The following is a 20,288-nucleotide window of genomic DNA, read 5'->3' as shown; positions in this document are numbered from 1 at the left end:
TTGAGCTATGCCTCCTTGGTATTTCCAGTGCCACAGAAGACTTGTTCTAGGAAGGCCTGCCACAGTGCACATAGATGTAAACCAAACCATATCAGAAGAAATGCCACCATAGCATTTAAGGAATGACATCAACTGATAGTGCTCAGTGCTCAACAGAAAAGTGTCAGCAAAGCAGGTTCTTTCTGATTCCATCTGGCAACCTGGGACCCCATGGTCACAGCAGCATAGGACCATTACTATGAGTTCATTACTCAATACCACAGAAAAATGTGTAACTCAGTAATATCTTCCACTGACATCACAAAAAATTGATTTCACCTAGGTCTGTCCGCTCTCCCAGGAGAGCATCCAGCTGACTGTGCCCTGTCACTGAGCATCTGTCAGGGAATGTCTGCTCAGCGCCCACGCTCAGCTCGCACTCCATATGCATCATCTGCTGGAGCTGCATATTTTCTTGGCTGCTGGCCACTGCAAACTTTGTGTATATGTGAACACATTCATCACGCGCTCAAACCTTTAGTCAAAAGGGTATTAACTCTGCAGTATTGGAGGGTCTTGTTCGAGGAGCTGAAGATTTAGACTTGATGGAGAATATGAAGTAGAACATCCCATACCTGTTAACACAAGACAGCAGCACCTCTCCTTTCGAACTGTGTTTTAAAGGCATAAAGACACAAAAGCAATAGAGAGCTAGGACATCTACAAGCTGTGCAAGACCTTTTCTTTACTACCGAGGGCTTAGCTTTAGTAGCCTCTCTAATGAATCAGGCCATGAGCAAACTAATTGAGTGACTCCCACATCCACTGTCAGGAAGTTCCATTGTCCATCACACACAGCCAGAAGGTTCTTGATCTCTTCGTACAGCTATGTTCAGAAACGTTAGACATGTATCACTTTCAGTCCTAGACAAATGAAACCTCAGACAGTTTTCCCATCATGTGGATCTTGATCTCTTTTTAAACTTTGATTGACAAGCTTTTGTGCTAGTCTAGGTTTGCTTTCATCCACTCTCTGAGCATAGGTGAGCAGTGATCTATTCACCACTCTCTCTCTTTATCTTTAAAGATTTATTTATTTTTATTTCATGTATATCATTTTTTCCTATGTGTAAGTACACTAGAGCCCAGATTAGGAACTCGGGTATCCTGGATCTGGAGTTACCTATGGTTATGAGCCATGTGAATGCTGAGAATCAAACCCAGACCCTCTGTAAGAGCAGTATGTGAGTGTCTAACCACTGAGCCATCTCTCCAGGCCCTCGCCATTCTATCTTGATGAGATTTTGTACTATGCCCAAAGCACACCATATGGGCCTTCAGACCTGGAAATAGCTGACAACTAGTGCCCATCACAATGGCATCCCTTTCGTTGAATAACAAGCATCAGTGAGGCTTGTTTCCACTGTGAGAATCAAATGGCAGGGGAGAGCTTTCCTAGGTGTCACACATTTGGCAGGGACAGCCTTTCTCAGTGTCACACATCTGGCAGGGACTGTCCTTCCTTAGAGTCACACATCTATTGGCAGTGGTGGAGTGAACCCCACAAACACACTGTCATGTCATGTGGCTTCCACATGGAGATGATAGCCCTTTTACCCAGACATTTGCTCCTGATGTCAACAGGTCCTGTAAAGCATTATTTGATTGATTTCTTGTCTTCATTCTTTCTTCTATCTTGGAAGAGAGAACTATTTGAGCTAGTGATACCAATTTCTTTGCCATATAAATTTGGGATCTGCTTGTTCTTGGTTCATTTGTTTATGGTCCCCTGAAATTTTTTAGAGTCCCCTAGCAAATAATGGGTTGTGTAAAGAGAACTGATAACCTAACCTATGTAAACTCATTCCAGTGAGCTTGGAATATTTCCTCTCAACTCCAGATCTAGTGACATCATATTGTAACATTCTTGAAACTGGCCTTAGCCAGAATATTGACGGCATCAGCATCTGGGAGCAGCTTGTGTCTCCCTACCACCTCTTCAGACGGCCATTGGTAAATATTTGCTGCGCAGCAGGCAAAAGTCATACCTGCATCTGGCATAAGAAGTCAGGACCTTACTAAGGCATCTGAAAGTTTTTCAGAGGAATTGGAGCTGTTTGTCAAGTCAGTGATCTCAGTCCTTTGTTTAATAATGAACCCCAAATATGTCCCAGAGCCTACTGTAGTGGAGCTTACAGGGTCCTAAATCTACCTGTACAAAGGCTGAAGATGGGATGGCTCAGAGGTAACTACACAAAGGAAGACCACTTATGATGGAGTCGTTTGTATTTTAATATGTCAGAGCTGTACCTGCCCACACTGGAGGTTAAGGTGGGCAAAGCCAGATGTCATGACTTTATGAATGACCAATGTGACAGTGACAGCCACAACTCAGGCTGGCACTGAGGGCTAGGGAATGGCATGACCTTCTGAGAGATGCTCTTGATGCTTGGTGAAATTCAGCACAAGACAAAATCTATTCTTCCCTCCATATACAGACTCTGAATCTTGAGAGATACAGCGCATATGAACACTTCATGCATGTGTGCAAGAAGAAATTACATTCTAAGCTCAGAGTCATGTGTCTTATGAATTAATTATCTTCTTACGCTGGTGAGGCATGACTAGTTAGGGATTCATTAGAAACTCTATTCCTACTCAATGCCAATGATGGCCCCAAAAACCAGTTCTTTCAAACATCCCAGGATTGGTGCTGCCTGGCTGAGAGTCACCACCTGAGTCTGGTGGTACAGGGAAAGGAGATTCACTGACAGACAGACATCCAAAGACGAGGTGTCTGGGGAGTGAGACTATCCAGAAGTGTAGAGACACACAGGAAACTCTGAGTGACCAAAGAGGGCTCTGGGGAAGAGAGGTGGGGCAGTGTATGTGTATGTCTAGGATTCTGAAGGAGGCAGCAGCTGTCGTGGAGAATTATCTGTCACCCAGGAATGACAGAAGGAGCCATGTTTAAGGAATAGCAGGAAGGCTTACTCTCCTGTAACAATGCTTCATTGTTTGATAGGCTTTGTTATCTTGTAATAATGCCCTGTGATCAAGGTGACTCATGGTGGGGATTGACAGTGGACAATTACCTGAAGGAAAAAGCACATTTAATTCTTCTTTTGTCATCTGCTCCTCATTCAGTCCTTTCTCTGCGTTTTCTTACTTGGATATTAATTTGAAATGTAAACATAATACTTTAGAATATTAAGGCTTTGGGTTATTTTTAAATGTTATTATCTCTTGCTACTAACCAAGGGGACCTAGTTGCATGGATACTACCAAGATGTTTAGTCAAATGCTCTTTGTACTTTAGACTTAAATGGTGGTTGCTACTTACTGCCCTCAGTGTTGCTGCTGCTGCTTAGGGCCGTTAGCTTCTTCCTAGGGTAGTCATATTGAAATGTTTTAGCTAAAAGACCAACTGAGGATTTTTAACAATCTGTCAGTCACCTGTCCCATCTACTCTTTATTTATTACCTAAACACCTTTATTGAAATGACATTTATGGAAGAAAGTACAAACATCATTAGGGCAGACTTAGATTTTTTTTTTTTATCCCAAGGGAATACAAACATTCAACCAGGTCAAGAAACTGAACATGTCAAAGATTGTTCATGTTTTAGTCTTGACCTGCTTCTGGTCAGCACCCTGAATTGTAATCACAGAAACCAATTAGACTTTTTCTCTTGATGTTATAAGAATACAGTTGTAAGTGACCCAAAAAACTCCACCAGAGAAGTCCTACAGCTGATAAACAACTTCAGCAAAGTGGCTGGTTATAAAATCAACTCAAGCAAATCAGTTGCCTTCCTATACTCAAAGGATAAACAGGCTGAGAAAGAAATTAGGGAAATGACACCCTTCATAATAGCCATAAACAATATAAAGTATCTCAATGTGACTAACCAAACAAGTGAAAGATCTGTATGACAAGAACTTCAGGTCTCTGAAGAAAGAAATCAAAGAAGACCTCAGAAATGGAAAAATCTTCCATGCTTGTGATTTGGCAGGATTAATATAGTAAAAATGGTCATCTTGCCAAAAGCAATATACATATTCAATGAAATCCCCATCAAAATCCCAACTCAGTTCTTCATAGAGTTAGAAAGAGCAATTCTCAAATTCATCTGGAATAGCAAAAAACCCAGGATAACTAAAACTATTCTCAACAGTATTAGAACTTCCGGGGTAATCAGTATCCAGGACCTCAAGCAATACTACAGAGCAATAGTGTTAAAAACTGCACGGTATTGGTACAATGTCAGGCAAGTGGATCAATGGAATAGGATTGAAGACCCAGAAATGAACCCACACACCTATGGTCACTTGATCTTTGACAAAGGGGCTGAAACCATCCAGTGGAAAAAAGATAGCCTTTTCAACAAATGGTGCTGGCTCATCTGGAGGTCAGCATGCAGGAGAATGTGAATTGATCCATTCTTATCTCCTTGTACTAAGCTCAACTCCAAGTGGATCAAGGACCTACCCATAAAACCAGACACACTGAAACTAATATAAAAGAAACTGGGTAAGACCCTTGAGGACATGGGCACAGGGGAGAAGTTCCTGAACAGAACACAAATAGCTTATGCTCTAAGATCAAGAATTGACAAATGGGACCTCATAAAACTACAAAGTTTTGATAAGGCAAAGGACACCTTCAAAAGGACAAAACGGCAACCAACAAATTGGGAAAAAATCTTCACCAACTCTTCATCCGACAGAGGACTAATATCCAATATATACAAAGAACTTAAGAAGTTAGACTCCAGAGTGCCAAATAACCCTATTTAAAAAATGGGGTACAGAGCTAAGCAAAGAATTTTCACCTGAAGAACTTTGAATGGATGAGAAGCATCTTAAGAAATGTTCAGCATCAGTAGTCATTAGGGAAATGCAAATCAAAACAACCCTGAGATTTCACCTCACACCAGTCAGAATGGCTAAGATTAAAAACTCAGGAGATAGCAGGTGTTGGCAAGGATGGGGAGGAAGAGGAACACTCCTCCACTACTGGGGGGATTGCAAGCTGGTACAACCACTCAGAAAATCATTCTGGTGTCCTCAGAAAACTGGGCATGACACTTCCAGAGGATCCTGCTATACCACTCCTGGGCAAATACCCAGAGGATTCCCCAGCATGCAATAAGGACACATGTTCCACTATGTTCATAGCAGCCCTATTTATAATAGCCAGAAGCTGGAAAGAACCCAGATGTCCTTCAGTGGAGGAATGGATACAGAAAATGTAGTATATTTACACAATGGAATACTACTCAGCAATTAAAAACAATGAATTCATGAAATTCTTAGGCAAATGGATGAAACTAGAACATATCATCCTAAGTGAAGTAGCCCAATCACAAAAGAACACACATAGAATGTAGTCACTGATAAGTGGATATTAGCCCAGAAGCTCAGAATACCCAAGACACAACTCAAATATCAAATCACTCCCAAGAAGAAGGAAGGAGAGGGGAAGGAGGTCCTGGAAAGGCTCAGTGCAGCATTATAGGGGAATACCAGGACAGAGAAGTTGGAGGGGGTTGATTGGGTAACGGGTGGAGGGAAGAGGGCTTATGGGACTTATGGGGAGGGGGGAACCTGGAAAAGGAACATCATATGGAATGTAAACAAAGAATATAGAAAATAAAAAAAGAAAATTAAATAAAATCAAGTGCATATGTAGGAAAGCAGTTCCAAAAACAACAACAACCAAAAAGAATACACTTGTCCCTTTTTTATGTATTTCTGACTTCCTTCACACAGCTTTTTTTGTGATACTTATTTGCACACAGTTTAGGTTCGTTTATTTTTGTTTTCTATGATAGTACTTTGCATGCCTGCATGCACACGTGTGCACCTGTATGTGTATGTGCATATGGGGGCCAGAAGACAACCTGGGATGTTAGTCCTCAGGCGCTGCCCACCATATATTTTGAGACAGTGTAATGGTTATTCCTGGTTGTCAACTTAACTATATCTGAAATGAACTACAATCCAGAATTGGAAGGTCACCTGTGATCCAGATCTTGAGGCTAGAAGACACAAGTTTCTGACCTGGGTCTTGGCCTGGAAATCTTGAGGCATAGTGGCTATGAAAAGCTTAGGGCCAGGCAAGGTAGTACAGGCCTTTAATCCCAGGAGACTAAGGCAAGGAAATCTCTGAGTTTTAACAAACTTGCTCTTTCAGTCAGCCAGTCTTTACTGAGACAGTGACTGGGTTCCTATACAGTGGTCAGGTTCATGACCTGGGCTGTTTCTACACTCAAGGGACTTCTTTCTAATCTCAGAGATGTACCATAAGAAGTATCAAAGAAACAGCAGAATGTACGAAAAATTAAATCATGCCCAGCCAAAGGCACAGTAATGAGTAAGGGTTAGGGTCTTATTTTAACTAGAATCATTGTCTCTAGGTTAACATTGAAAATGAGGTTTTAAGAAGTTGTACAGTAATGACATTCACATCTAAGCAAAGACCACTGTAGAGCAAAAGGAAATGTATTTGGCATGTTGGAAAAATAGTTGCAGTTTGAATGTCGCTGCAATGAGAATTTCAGACAAAAAGAAAGCCTGGCTGAGATACAGAGAGTGGATACCTTCAAAATCTGCTCAGTGTGTAGTAGTGGACACAGCCTCTTCCACCTGAAGGCGCAGGTTATAAATGTGCTCTTGTGGGCCCCTTGTCTGTGCTGTGATTGTGCAATGCTGTAATTCCACAGCAGCCATAGAAAATCTACAAACAGATGGAAGTTCCTTTCCTGGGCTCCAGTAAAACCTTATTTTATAACCATGGGAATCTGTCAGCCCCAGCCAAGAGAATGGTTCCAGGTAGCCCTCCTTGGATCTTTGAGAGGCTGAGGTCTGGCTGACCTTTGTGTCCCTGTGACAAAACACCTGGCAAAGCAACACAAGGGAGGATTTATTTGGACCCACGGTTTCCACTGTAGTGGAGAAGGCAAGTGGGGTGATCCCACTTACGATGGTGGTAACGTTCGTGTGGCATGGATCGGGAAGCAGAGGAGAGCAGGTCGGAAGCAGGTGTGGTGTCACAATCAAAGTCCCAATCCTGAAGACTGCCTTCCTCAGCCAGGAGCCTCCTCTGTCCTCCACAGCCTTCGAAACGGTAGTGCATGCTGGAGTCCAAACTTACAAATCATGCTTCTGGGGGAGCACTCCAGACTCAGACTCTAACAGATACACTGGTGATTCCGCAAGGACTTACTACTCAGTCTCTACTTGATGTAGCAGAGCTCAGCCCACTGTGGGTGACACCATCCTCAGACAGGTGGGCTTGGACTGTGTAAGAAAAAGAGTGACTTGAGGCCTGGGAGCAAGCCAGTCAGCAGAATCCCTCCATGGTTTCTGCTTTGTGCTCCTGCCTCAAGTTCCTACCTCAGTGTCCCTCAACAATAGCCTATAACCTATAGGCTAAAAAAATAAAGTATTTCCCCTTCAAGTTGCTTTTAGCTAAATATTGATTTTCACAGTATCAGAAAGCAAAGCAAGGTTGAGCAAACCCATCCTTCTCCTGTAGAGCGACTACAAAGTATCTCAAACATTTGCTGATTAAGCAGGTTTCTGATGGCCTCCAAATGTATCCCAGAAAGCCAGAGCCCAAGCAAGCCTAGAACCAGGCCCAGAAGAACATTTGGTGCTCAGAGTGAGGTTTCCTCTGGGTCTTTGCCATATTCAACTTGAAGCACACAGAGACACAGAGAGAAACCCTGGCCACTGGGCAATCTCTACAGGACAGGGGATAGGAAGGTATGCTACAGGCAGGTACACAGATGTGCCACACAAGCTCCTGGGTTTTGGGTAACACCACGGAAGATACCAAAGACATCTTTTCTTTGAAATTGTTGAGGCACATGGAAGGAGTTCTGATGAGTATATAGTCTAAAAGGACCCAAAAATATGGTGCATAATTGTGGTCCTTCACTGGTCTCTCATATCATCCCCTAGACCTAGAGGTAAGCGACCCAGGCTTTGAGGACAGCTGTTTCACAGGGACCATCTAGGACTCAGGTCTTGCCACCTGTGGCTTGGCCCTCTACTGGCCACTGGTTCATTCAGATTCTTTTCTTTATCCCGTAGCTCCTGCTCCCTTCCTCTGGGTACAGAGAAGGTGTCTCTTACATGAGTGTCTCAGGACCCGCTTCTTGGGGAAAAGAGAAAGGTGGTGAGACAGGGCTCATTGTCCTGATCACTCTGGTCTTTTGAATGCCAAGAAATTGGGAAGTATGCCCCAAACTATCACTACTGGGGTGAGGGTTGTTTTTCTCAGTGCACTTGCTGCTGGAACTGGATTCTGAAAGAACAAGGGGAATTCCAAAGTCCAACCTGCTCAAACACAGGATTTGAAGGGCCTGCCTGAATCTTGGCCCTTGTCATCCACATCTAACTCCCTATGTCCTTATGGAAGTCACCAGAGGCACAGCCCCATATGAAAGAACATGGCAGCTCTTACAAAAGAAAGTATTTAATTGGACTTGCTCAGATATTCTGAGGTTTTGCACATTATCCTCATGGTGGGAAGCAGGCAGGCAGGTATGGAGCTGAAGTAGCCAAGAGTTCTATATCTGGATCCATAAACAGCAGAGAGAAAGTCACTGAGCCTGGCTTGGCCTTCGAAACCTCCACCCCAGGGACACACTTCCTCCAACAAGGCCACACCTCCAAATCCTCCTCAAGTAGTGCCATTAGTCTTTAATGGCTAAGCATTCAAACATATGAATCCATCAGGGCCATTCTTATTCAAACTACCACAGACCCCAAGCCAACTTTAGAAGCCATAGCACAGTCCTCCCTTCCACTCTCCAGCCTGAGGTGGATAAGGAAGGTTGCTTTATACCCTGCTGTCTGAACAAAGAAAACATTTTTCACCAGAAAGTGTACTCTGTGTTAACATTCTGTGTGTGACTGTAACATGACTCCACACCCACAGAAAGTGTACTCTGTGTTAACATTCTGTGTGTGACTGTAACATGACTCCACACCCACAGAAAGTGTACTCTGTGTTAACATTCTGTGTGTGACTGTAACATGACTCCACACCCACAGAAAGTGTACTCTGTGTTAACATTCTGTGTGTGACTGTAACATGACTCCACACCCATTATCATTTTCCCAACAGAACCTCCCTGGGAATTTCTACCCAACTTTTGCTGTACTCTGACAGGTCTCAATCACCTTGGGATTTTTTATTTGCCCTTTCTCTGTCAGACACTGGAGTGAATTTCAGTTTCATTCCCTCTGTACCCTTCGCTGAAGTATTTGCACTTTTTATACCCAGCAGTGTCTGAATTCAGGAAATCCTGTGAGTTGTTGGCTTGCCTCTAGTCAGAATCTCTTGTGTTTTCAACAGAACTGACTTCATTAGAATAAATCCTGGGACACTCTGTTAGAACTTTGGTCCCTCTCTGTCATTGCCTAACTTATACATCTTGTTTAACTAAATCCCTGGAACCAAAGCCTTTAACCTTGCTTCTGCTTCCATATCTTTTCAGAAAATCCTTTTAAAGGATTCTAGAAAGGTGTAAGAGTGTGATCTGAGGAGTCTTGCTGGCAGTCTTACATGCTGTCTTCTTAAAAGCGTTATGCCCTATCTCTGGGGGTTAGATTATGGAAAAATGATGGATGGATGGATGGATGGATGGATGGATGGATGATGGATAGATGGATGATGGATAGATGGATGGATGGATGGATGGATGGATGATGGATAGATGGATGGATGGATGGATGGATGGATGGATAGATGGATGAGCGAATGGGTGGATAAATGAACCACACATTGGTGATGAATGTTAGGTGTATTCGTCAGGGTTCTTTAGAGGAACAAAGAACATATGTGTATATATGTGTACACATATGTACATAGGTACACACATACACGTACACATACACATATACATATAATGATTGCTTATAGACTGTGCTTCAACTAGTCTAACAATTGACAGAAGGTCCAAGTTGTTCAGTCCACAAGGCTGGATATTTCAGCTATCTTCAGTATGCTGGAATCCCAAAGAAGTAGGCTCTAATGCAAGGGAACAATGCACTTGCTAGCAAGAGTGACAGCAAGCAGACAAAGGAAGCAAGCTTCCTCCTTCCATGTTCTTTATACAGGCTTCAGAAGAAGGCATATCCCAGATTAAAGGTATATCTTTACAGCTTAAAAGATCCAGAGTAGAAGTGGCTTTTCCCACTTATGAGCCACATAAGTTATATGTGGCATACAACCATTATATGTATATGTGTATGTGTGTACCTATGTACGTATGTATACATACACACACACACACACACACACACACACATATATATATATATATATATATACATATGTTCTTTGTTCCTCTATTCATCACCAATGTGTGGCTCATTTATTAACTAAATGGGCCACCAATGTGTGCCCATTAAGTCAAATGACTTAATTAATAAAAATTCCCATTTTTGGATTTTAGTTATTTCCATGTGGCCAAGTTGACAACCAAGAATAGCCATCACAGTTGGACAAATGAATGAAAAGACGGTTGAGATGGTCAGATCAACTAGGATGTGGGCTGAATGGATAATGGATGAATTGAAAGAAAAATGAAATAGAAAAATAAAGTTTATCTATTTTTGTAATATCATTCCCATTTAATTTACTATAATTGATGGTATGTTCCTGAGACTGAACACACCTTCTGCAGAAAAAAGCAAGTCATGTAATCTATTTTCTGCCTCCTATAGAAGTATGGGGGACTCTCAACTATCTCATTGCCATTGTGACTCAGGGTCTATGCTGTAAATAAAAGAAAGCACAATGCAAGCATTCCTTGATTTCAGTGGAGATGTCTCCGGATGAAGCTGCTAGAAACTGAAAATACAGTGTCTCAGCAATACATCGGACAGCTCACATCCCCATGTCCATAGCTGAGGAGCACAGCACAAGGCAGAGGCCATCGTTTCCCGCATGACCTGTAACAGATGGGGAGCTGTGGTGTGACTCTACTGCCCTGCATAGGCAGAGAGGGTGTCGCCAAGCCAACACAGGGCTCCCATCTGTCATCCCAGCACCTGCAAGGTAGAGCCAGAGGATCATGAGCTCAGGCCAGCCTGGGCTCATGACAGACACCTGTCTCAGGAAAGTATCTTAGAGCGCATTGCTAGTCCAGGGGTGCAGGAGAAACAACATTTAAAATTGAAAGTATAGCTTCTCCTGAATGCTTCTGGTGTGCACCACAATAAAACCGATTAAGGTGAGACACCATAGGTTAGAGACTCCATTCACAAAGACTTCCTCAGCACATAACATACTTATCCTAACCAGGCATGTGCAGAGACTCCCAGAAATGTCCTTACTGACCTAAGCATGAGGTTGAAATGTTTACTCGGACAGAATTAACTAGGCCTTCGTCCCACACTCTGGGTAGGAGTGGGCAGTGCGCTTCCGGCCATACCCTTTCCTGGCAGACCCCACCCTAGAATTTTCGAAGTTGTACTACCTCACATATGACGTTCTAAGTCATATTATCTCATTTGTTTGTGAGCCAGTACTCCATGACGGATCACTTTAGACTGCATCGAATAGGCGAGAGAGATGAGCTTGCAGAGAGTAAGTGACCTCGATGCCTTGGGGTCATACAGGCAGGAAGCGGCAAAGCTAAGATTCACCCAGTGTCTAGACTCAGCGCCTTCCCAGCACTGTCTCCTTGACCATTAGCCTGACCCTGACAGAACTCTGAGCAATGGTGTCTTACCGTTGTACTGTTCTGTTCACATACCAGGCACTAGCTGTGGCCTCCCAGTGCATGAGATGCACCTAAGTCACCATGGGACTGAAAGTTTAATAGTTACAGTTGAATTAAGCAGTGAATTAAGTTTATGGACCGAGGACAACTGGACTCGCTCACACAGTCTCGGAAGAGGTCGTGCTGAGGTAGGAGAGTAGGAGGCAGCTGTGACTGCCCTTGGTTGTCTTCTTGGTTCCAAAATTCCACACCATTCCTTCCTTTAGAAGAATTGGGCTCTGCCTCTGATCTTTCACCTGTCTAGGCGACTTGTCTCATTTTAGCTCACTGGAAAACACTGAAATGAGACACAAACCACCACATTTATTAATAAATTAAAATAAAGCAGAATGTCTTCGTTAGGGATTCATTGCTATGAAAGAGACACCATGGTCACAGCAACTCATTAAAGGAAAGCATTTAATTTGGCTGGCTTACAGTTCAGAGGTCTCGTCCATTATTGTCATGACGGGAAGCACGGCAGCATGCAGGCGGACAGGTGCTGGGGGAGCTGAGAGGTCTACGTCTTGATCTGAAGGAGGCTGCCACAGTAGGCCTAGCTTAAGCATTTTGAGATCACAATGCTCACCTCCGCCATGACACACTTTCTCCAACAAGGCCATACCTACTCTAACAAGGCCACACTTCCTAAGTGTGCAATTCCTTATAGGCCAAGCATTGAGTCCTTTGAGTCTATGGGGGCCATGCCTAGTCAAACCACCACACGGATTACTAAGAAACTGCGTGCAGGCCCTGGCCAGGTTAGACCATGGCGGCTGTGCTGGCACTGACTAAGCCTCTCTTTGTCTCCCGATGCTGCTTTCCTACAGGTGTCTGTGAGAATGAACGGGTGGAAAGCAGGGTTGGTGGACAAGAGAGAACAGGGACCCAGGGCTGTGTTGCTGTTGGCTGGTTTTTAAGACAAGGTCTTGCATCGTAGCCCAGGGGATCCTCAACCTCCCAATCGTCCTGCCCCAGCTTTTAGGGTACCAGTGTGCTCAGCTGGAGGGTGCACTTCAACGGTGGAAAAGCAGTGAGCAGATTCTCAGAGGGAACTGAGAGCAGAGGAGAAGGGAGAGTCCGTGAGCCAAGGCACCAAGGTAAGGCTAGGTGACGATGCATGGTGAATACCCTGGGCAAAGGACAGAAGTGCAAGGTGACGCATTGTGAATACCCTGGGCAAAGGACAGGAGTGCTGGGTGACGCATCGTAAATACCCTGGCTGAAGGACAGAGTGCCACATGATTCATGGTGTGGACAAATTTAATGAAGAAGGAAACTGAGGGTCTTTACAAAACTGCAGTATGGGGCTTTGGTGAAAAGCTGGTTCATCATCCACGCTTGCCTGGCGTACTTGAGGTATGCTTTTAGGGTATGACTTAGTAGTGCTCTGCAGCATGCCAGGCGTTGGGGTTCATCCCAGAACTGACAAAGGAAAAACAACACACACCCACACACACACATCGTGAGTGCGTGTGCAGCAAAAGACCAGCATGTGTATTATACCTTAGACCAATAGAAACAAGGTGATACAGAGTTTAGTTAACTTCTGAAATACTGAGAACCCAAGGTACAGACAAGTGTACGGACATGAGCCGGTCCCAGTCTGCTGCCAGGTTGTGTAAATAAATTTCCATTTAACTCAGTTGCAAACACAGTATTCAAAAACAAACAAACAAGCAGACACACAAGCCCAAACCCCAGAGTAGCCATGTGCATGCACTCTGGTGCTTCCGCAGGTGTTCCAAGCCGCCAGCCAGAGCGTGGCGAGTTGCCAGGCAAAGCCTGTGAAAACCAGCAGGCCTGGAGCAAAGCCCTAGTGTTCTCACATTGTCCGCACGTCTGCCTCAGCTTCCCTGAAGAAGCATGTAGTACACGATAAGTACCTTTTCTTTTTGTCTCAGTAATGAGTGTGGAATCCAGGAGATGCTAGGCAGGCCTGTACCCCTGAGCTCTAACACAGCCCTAGTGTATTCTCTGCCCACAGAACTAGACTGGCAAGGGAACAGTCCAATCTAAGAGGGCTAAGATAGCTAACAGGAAACCACTTTCTGGGTTTGTTTGGGGGAGACAGTCTCATGTATCCCAACCTAGAGCCCAACTCCATTTGAAGCTGAGAATAAGTTTAGGCTTCCATTCTCCTGCCTCTACGTCCCAAGTGCTGAGATTACAGGTGTGTGCTGCCACACCCTATTTATGTGGTGCTGAGGATCAAACCAGGCAGATACTCTCCCAACAGTAACATGCCACAAGTGCCCTAAAAGGAAAAAAATTTAAATAAAAACAAAAGTTATTTTTAAAATGCGTCTTTTTAAAACAACATGCTCTGCTCGGTGGAGGTGGGATGTCGCTTGCCCGTGCTGGCTGTGTGGGTGCATTTGAAGTTCTCTGCGGGAGCATGGAGTTCCCTGAGGTGTGGAGTGAGCTGCTCTGAGCAGGGCTGGATGCGCACTCAGGCTCGGTCCTTTCTTCAGGAAACTCTCCGGCTCGACATGTTTGCTGAGCGTGATTCATGGCGTTTCACTGAGGATGGTCCAGTGGGTAATTGCTGCTTCAAAACCAGAGAAACAGATGTAGACCCTGAACTCTGGCTATAAATTCCTGTTTTATGATTATGGTTTTCAAATGTGCTGTGTCACACTGACAAACACCTAGTGACTCTCAAACAAAATAAATTTGACTCTCAATCTTTTGGAGTTTTGTTTTGTTTTGTTTTTTGTTTTTGCTTGTAGTTCATTAGACCATTGATCAAACAGAGAAAATAGAAGAGTAGGTGTCCCATGAAGGGGTATTGGAAAGGTTCTTTCTAGCTGTGTAAATCAGATTTAAAGCGGTCACTCACTGTGAACAAGTTAGGTCAGTTTTTACTCTGGACCTGTTCAGTAGTCACATGCACACATGGACATTCACTTTGGTATATGTTCATGATGCTCTCCTTACTTCTATTTAAAGGAAGACTTCAGGGAAGAATTCTGTTTTCAAAAGGTGGGAGAAGGAGATTTACTGGCAAAACAAATGATAAGGACTGTGGCTAGCTTGAGCCCACTTTTGCATTAGCACTTCCTACCAGCATCAATCCCCCTGCCTGTAGTGTACCTAATCCTTGATGAGAACTGATTGGCTGACTAGTGAGTTCCACCGAATTATAAGGAGTCCACAATATCCCATCCACGCAGATTTAAAAACTGATCAAGTTCACTTCCCTACAATTAAAAGAATCCTGAGGTGATTATAAATCTAAATTATCCTTGTGCAAAGAAAGAAATTCCCCAGTAGCAGGCACACACCACACCACAACCACAGAGCCTTGCTAGAGACTGTATCCTCTCACCCAAGCAACTGTTATCTTGGGGAGTTCAGCTGCGTCCCCTTACAAAACCATAATCTTAGCTGGGCTTATGGATGGTTAATACCACTCCACCCCATGACAGGCTGGGCAGGGCGACATCTTCCCACCACCTGCTGTATACGGCTCTGCCTTAACTGCCCATGGCCTGGGGAAGGGCTTAAATATATACGGGATGTGGTTTCCATCTACATAGCTGTGGGGAAGCTGTCCTCTCTGCTGAAGTACAGACTTTCCAAGATTGCCTAGCTGGGGAAGGAACACATACACACACACACACACACACACACACACACACACACCCCTGTAAGCGACCTCTCTACGGTGCTTGTAAGGAAGTAAACTCAAAGTTCCCCAGAGTGACCTCTAGTAGTACTGACCTCTGTCCTTGGAACCATAGGTTTAGGAGAAGGGTTAGATATTGCTTAGGTCTCCTGAAGAAAAGGAATTTTAGCAACACAGAGGCACACAGGGAAGAATATTATGGAAGACATCTCGAAGAATCTGACCTCATCCTCTCTTTCCTGTGACCACTGCCTCCCTGCACTTTGGGATCATGATCTACCTGTGCCAAGTTTTCTCACCTCTAACTTACCTGACCCTTCAGTTCCTCTCCCCTCTGTCCACACCTTTTCCTCCACCTCCAGTACTGGGTGTTTGTATTTCTGTTTCCAGGGAACCCAGGACCTTAAGGAAGCATCCGGGTCAGTAAGTCTCTTGGGCCATGCAGAAGCCCACACATAGCCCAGCATTTTGTATCTTTACAATTGTTCAATGGTGGTTAAGCGGTGTTTTGTAAATCCGTGTGCTCCCTCAGTGTGCCTGTGTGTCGTCTTTGTAGCTGATGAGTTTCGAGATAAACCCCTTACAAACGGATGGCTACAGAAAGGAGGGCAAGCCAGCCTACACATCCAGTGAGATCTCCCCCTCCTAGCCCTCTGAGCACCCTAAGCTGCGGATGTCGGGCACACTCTCAGGAACACGCTGCCTCCTGCTCCGTGACCGTGACAGAGGAGCGCTGCATGCTCTGTCCTGTGCCGGGACAGCCAAAGAACAGCAAAGAGTCAGAGCGGCATTTGAGCAAGAGCGGGCGTCCCTGGCAGGCTCCTCTGGGCGCTGGTGTCAGCCCCTCTCAGCACTGCTCACAAGGAGGACGGAAGGAGCCGCTTCCCTGCCCATGTCCTTGCCAACCTTCTAAGGGAGAATTCTTAGGGAGGCACAGAGGGAAGGGTGTCTGGTTCCACCCGCATCTTCTTTCCTGAGCTGCAGGTGGCTTCCCTTTTGAAAGTGCTGGCTGCTTGGCTGCATCTATACCAATTGCCTCTGGGGTTCTGAGAACAACTACAAAAATTCTGCGCCTTCCCCTGGGCTGAGTCAGTGTAACCAGTTTAAAAAAGAAAAGAAAAGAAAAATCCTCTTATCGGAAAAAAAATTTTTTTTAAACAGGCGTGATTGGACAGCGGCGGTCTGAGCCAAGCCTAGCTTTCAGAATTAACCCTCAGACTTACCCGGTTTCCAAAATACACATTAAGTTCTGTGTGGGAACCTGTGCCTGACGAACTCTCTGTGCACGGACTGTGGGTTGGTGTGGCTTCGGAGAAAGCTCCGGTCAACCGACCTTTGAACCTGTAACCTCAGACAGGTCTGGGTGTCCCTGGCAAAAGTCCCACAGCTAGAAACAGGAGGCTGAGACACTGCTAATATTCCTTCTGCGTATTTATTGAGAAGCTACAAGTAGTTATTTACATCTTGTGTATGGTTTACAGATGAGAAAACAGAGTACAAGAGAAAAATCAGTATTTTCCTGGACACACAGATGGCCAGTGGCAGTTACTGTTTTCACCAACCAGCAAAACAGAATCTAAAACTCTCTCTCTCTCTCTCTCTCTCTCTCTCTCTCTCTCTCTCTCTCTCTCTCTCTCTCTCTCTCTCTCTGTCTCTCTCTGTCTCTCTCTCTCTCACACACACACACACACACCAACCTCAGTCTCTCTGCTCTGCCTCTCACTTTATTTCTGTGTTTGTGACAGAACGATTGGCAACGGGGGAAGGGATGGGGGGGGGCGGTGTGAAGAGAAAGGAGAGAGAAGAAACAGGGTCTGGAGCAACTAATCTGTGACTGCTCCAGGTGTTTCTGCCTGCAGGGGATTTTTAAATCTAAGAAGATCCCGGAAGGGACTTTTCTCTCCCCTCCCGAGCCAGGACACCCCCTACGGCGAACTCAGCTAGCGCCTGCAAGAGTGAGAAAAAGGGAGGAAAACCTTAAAAAATAATGAAAAAGACGACGAAGAAGGAATAAAAAGACTGCAGGCACGTGGAAAGTTTCCCGGCCCGAGCGGCTTCCTTCTGCGAGCGGTGGCGGGGCTCCTGATGGGCAGTTCGGGGCTTGCGGGGTGCTTTCACAGGAGTGGAAAGATACCTAAGTTGCAAGGACTTGGCCGGGCACAGCGGAGCAGGGGAGAATTTCAGAGGCGGGCTGAGGGCGAGGGTCTCCCCGCCAGGGCCGGGCAGATGAAAAGGCGCAAACCGCAGCAGCGCTCCTGCTCCTCCCTGCGCTCCTGGCATTGTTTGCACGCTGAGCCGTGGGGAGCACCGCGCGGCTGTCCGTGGCCTCGCTGGCTGCCGGCTCTTGCAGGGCTGCTGGGAGTTTTTAAGCGCTGTGAGAATCCTGGGAGTTGGTGATGTCAGACTGGTTGGGTCATTTGAAGGTTAGCAGCCCGGGAAGGGTTCACCGAAAGTTCACTCGCATATATTAGGCAATTCAATCTTTCATTCCGTGTGACAGAAGTGGTAGGAAGTGAGCTGCTCCGAGGCAGGAGGGTCTATTCTTTGCCAAAGGGGGGGACCAGGGTTCCTGAGCGCCGCGGCCGCAGGACTGGGATGCCGAGGACGCGAGCCACCCCGGCAGGGCGCGTCTGGGCACCGGCGGGGTAGGACCCGCGCGCTCCCGGAGGCCTGCGCGGGCGTCGCCTGGAAGGGAGAACTTAGGATCGGTGCGGGAACCCCCGCCCCGGCTGGATCGGCCAAGCGAGCCTGGAAAATGGTAAATGATCATTTGGATCAATTACAGGCTTTTAGCTGGCTTGTCTGTCATAATTCATGATTCGGGGCTGGGAAAAAGACCAACAGCCTACGTGCCAAAAAAGGGGCAGAGTTTGATGGAGTTCGTGGACTTTTCTGTGCGGCTCGCCTGCCTCCACACCTAGAGGATAAGCACTTTTGCAGAGCGCGGTGCGGAGAGATCATGTTTGACTGTATGGATGTTCTGTCAGTGAGTCCCGGGCAGATCCTGGATTTCTACACCGCGAGCCCGTCCTCCTGCATGCTGCAGGAAAAGGCTCTCAAAGCCTGCCTCAGTGGATTCACCCAGGCCGAATGGCAGCACCGGCATACTGCTCAATGTAGGTTTATTATTTTTTCCTTTCTTTTACCAAGAAAAAAAAAATGTCTCTCTTGCATGCAGTAAAGACACTGGAATAAAGTGCAATGGTGGCAAGACAAAGGGTTTAATGATTTAATGCTGCAGGGGTGTGATAGGCTGCCGTGCATGTACAGTCAGTCCAGCTCTGCTGAAATGTCCTCGGAGAGGTTTTCTTGAAACGCCTTCTGCACCCCTGCTCTCCCTTACCACCCTATTCTTTCTTGAAGATAGGTGTTGTTGTTGTTGTTTTTAATATGTACGGAAGGAAGGGGAAAATAGAAGGTGACCACGGACTTTGAAACATTCTTCAAGTAGTGCAATCTGATACTCCATGCAATTTGTGTAAAGGGTAGAGAGGGGATTTAACTTTGCCGGGATTAGCCACGAGCTCAGTAACACTTCCCCCTTATGTATTTCAACAGTGCAGAGTAATTAAAATATGACAAGGTCCCTTCAAGGAATGCAAGCTTGTGAAGGCGGTCGATCGGAGTTCATAATGCACAGGATAGGATGGCACAGGATGCTGCCCCCCTTGTTCCCTTCTCTGAGCAAAGGCAGTATGTCTTAGCGGTGACCCCACTGCCACCTCTCCGAGTCACTCTGTTGGTCTAAGAAGTTGCTGTTTTGCTAGGGAACTCCTGGCCACCAACACCCCTCGGGCTGGCCATTCATTATTTCCATTTCTTACAATTCAGTCAGGAGCCTGGACTTCAGTTAAAGGAAAAGAAATCTAAATGGGGTAGCCTCCTTTTCAAAAACAATATTGACTGTTTGGTTATCTGATGCTGGCAGGGTGCTTAGGTTCCAACTGTCAACAGTAGCTCAGCTGCAGGCCTGAGGAATGACCAGGAGTCCTGGGAAATCTTCCGTAGAGCCGGCTGTGGTGGGAGCCTGCAGGATGCTTCGCCACCCTGACAGTGATTTAGATAAATGGCTCATCTATCTATCAAAATGTTTTTAGTACTTGATTTGACAATTCATTGGAGCATTAGCCTGAAAATGACATTTTAAATCTTTGTTTTCAAAGAGGTCAAAGTTTAACTGGGAGAAATTGAGTTTTCCTAACAACATGGTGCCTTGTCTAAAGAGAGAGGCAAAAGGCAAAGCAGAGGAGGGGCCGGGGCAGCATGTCAGCTGACTCCTGAAACTTTTTCTTAGGAAAAAGGACAAGGGAGAAAAAAAGACTTACTTCTTGGGCCAGAAAATCAACAGGTTTGGAGCTGGAAAATCAATAACTATTTGATGCCAGCCTCTTGGCCGTCCAACTTAATATTCACAGAGCCCTGTGCAGGCACAGAGAATATTGCTCCAGGAAATGCCGGAATCGCCGGCGGCTCCCCAAATACCCTGCCCTCCTTGTTCCTCACTTTCTTTTTGGAGAAGGCGAAGAAACTTAGCACTAGAAAATATTTTCCAGTCACTAGCATGTCCTCAAGGCCTCCTTTCCAGAGCAGTTAGATCGATGTGACTGTTCTAGTTGGAATTCTGTGGAACTGGGCACTGGGAAACTTTGACTTGTTAGAAAGGATTGTCCTGAAACATTTTTAGTGGAAGGGAAGACCTGTCTTGGAAAGAGATTGCGTGGGGCATAGTTACTTTTAGACATTCTCCCTTTTGCAATTAACCTTCCCAACTTACCCATTAGGTTGCAAGAGTGGAGGGCAAAGCTGTGTTTGTTCTTGAGCAAGTTAAACAAGGGATTTGCTTTATCTGAGGAGAGCTGGTGCTCATTGTGTCACTCGCCTAGAGCAAGCCG

The 20,288-nt window shown here is 45.5% G+C and overlaps 1 protein-coding gene across 4 annotated transcripts in view; it reads left to right on the top strand.

The window, feature by feature from the left end:
* The window catches only part of Rarb (retinoic acid receptor beta), a 354,451-nt gene that overhangs the window by 196,439 nt on the left and 137,724 nt on the right, over positions 1–20,288 (top strand). Inside the window, exon 1 of one of the 4 annotated variants that reach the window (XM_052190376.1) lies at positions 17,885–18,512. The exons of 2 other annotated variants lie outside the window; for them this stretch is intronic. In XM_052190376.1, coding sequence (XP_052046336.1) covers positions 18,356–18,512 — 157 coding nt within the window. In that variant the 5' untranslated portion in view covers positions 17,885–18,355. Of the gene's footprint in view, positions 1–17,884; positions 18,513–20,288 lie in introns of those variants that run through there. One more of the 4 variants, XM_052190374.1, reaches the window with a different exon arrangement.

Source organism: Apodemus sylvaticus, chromosome 8 (genome assembly GCF_947179515.1).
Source record: "Apodemus sylvaticus chromosome 8, mApoSyl1.1, whole genome shotgun sequence".
Lineage (NCBI taxonomy): Eukaryota > Metazoa > Chordata > Mammalia > Rodentia > Muridae > Apodemus > Apodemus sylvaticus.
Note: the sequence above shows the minus strand (reverse complement) of the source record. Positions and strands in the feature narration are given on the sequence as shown.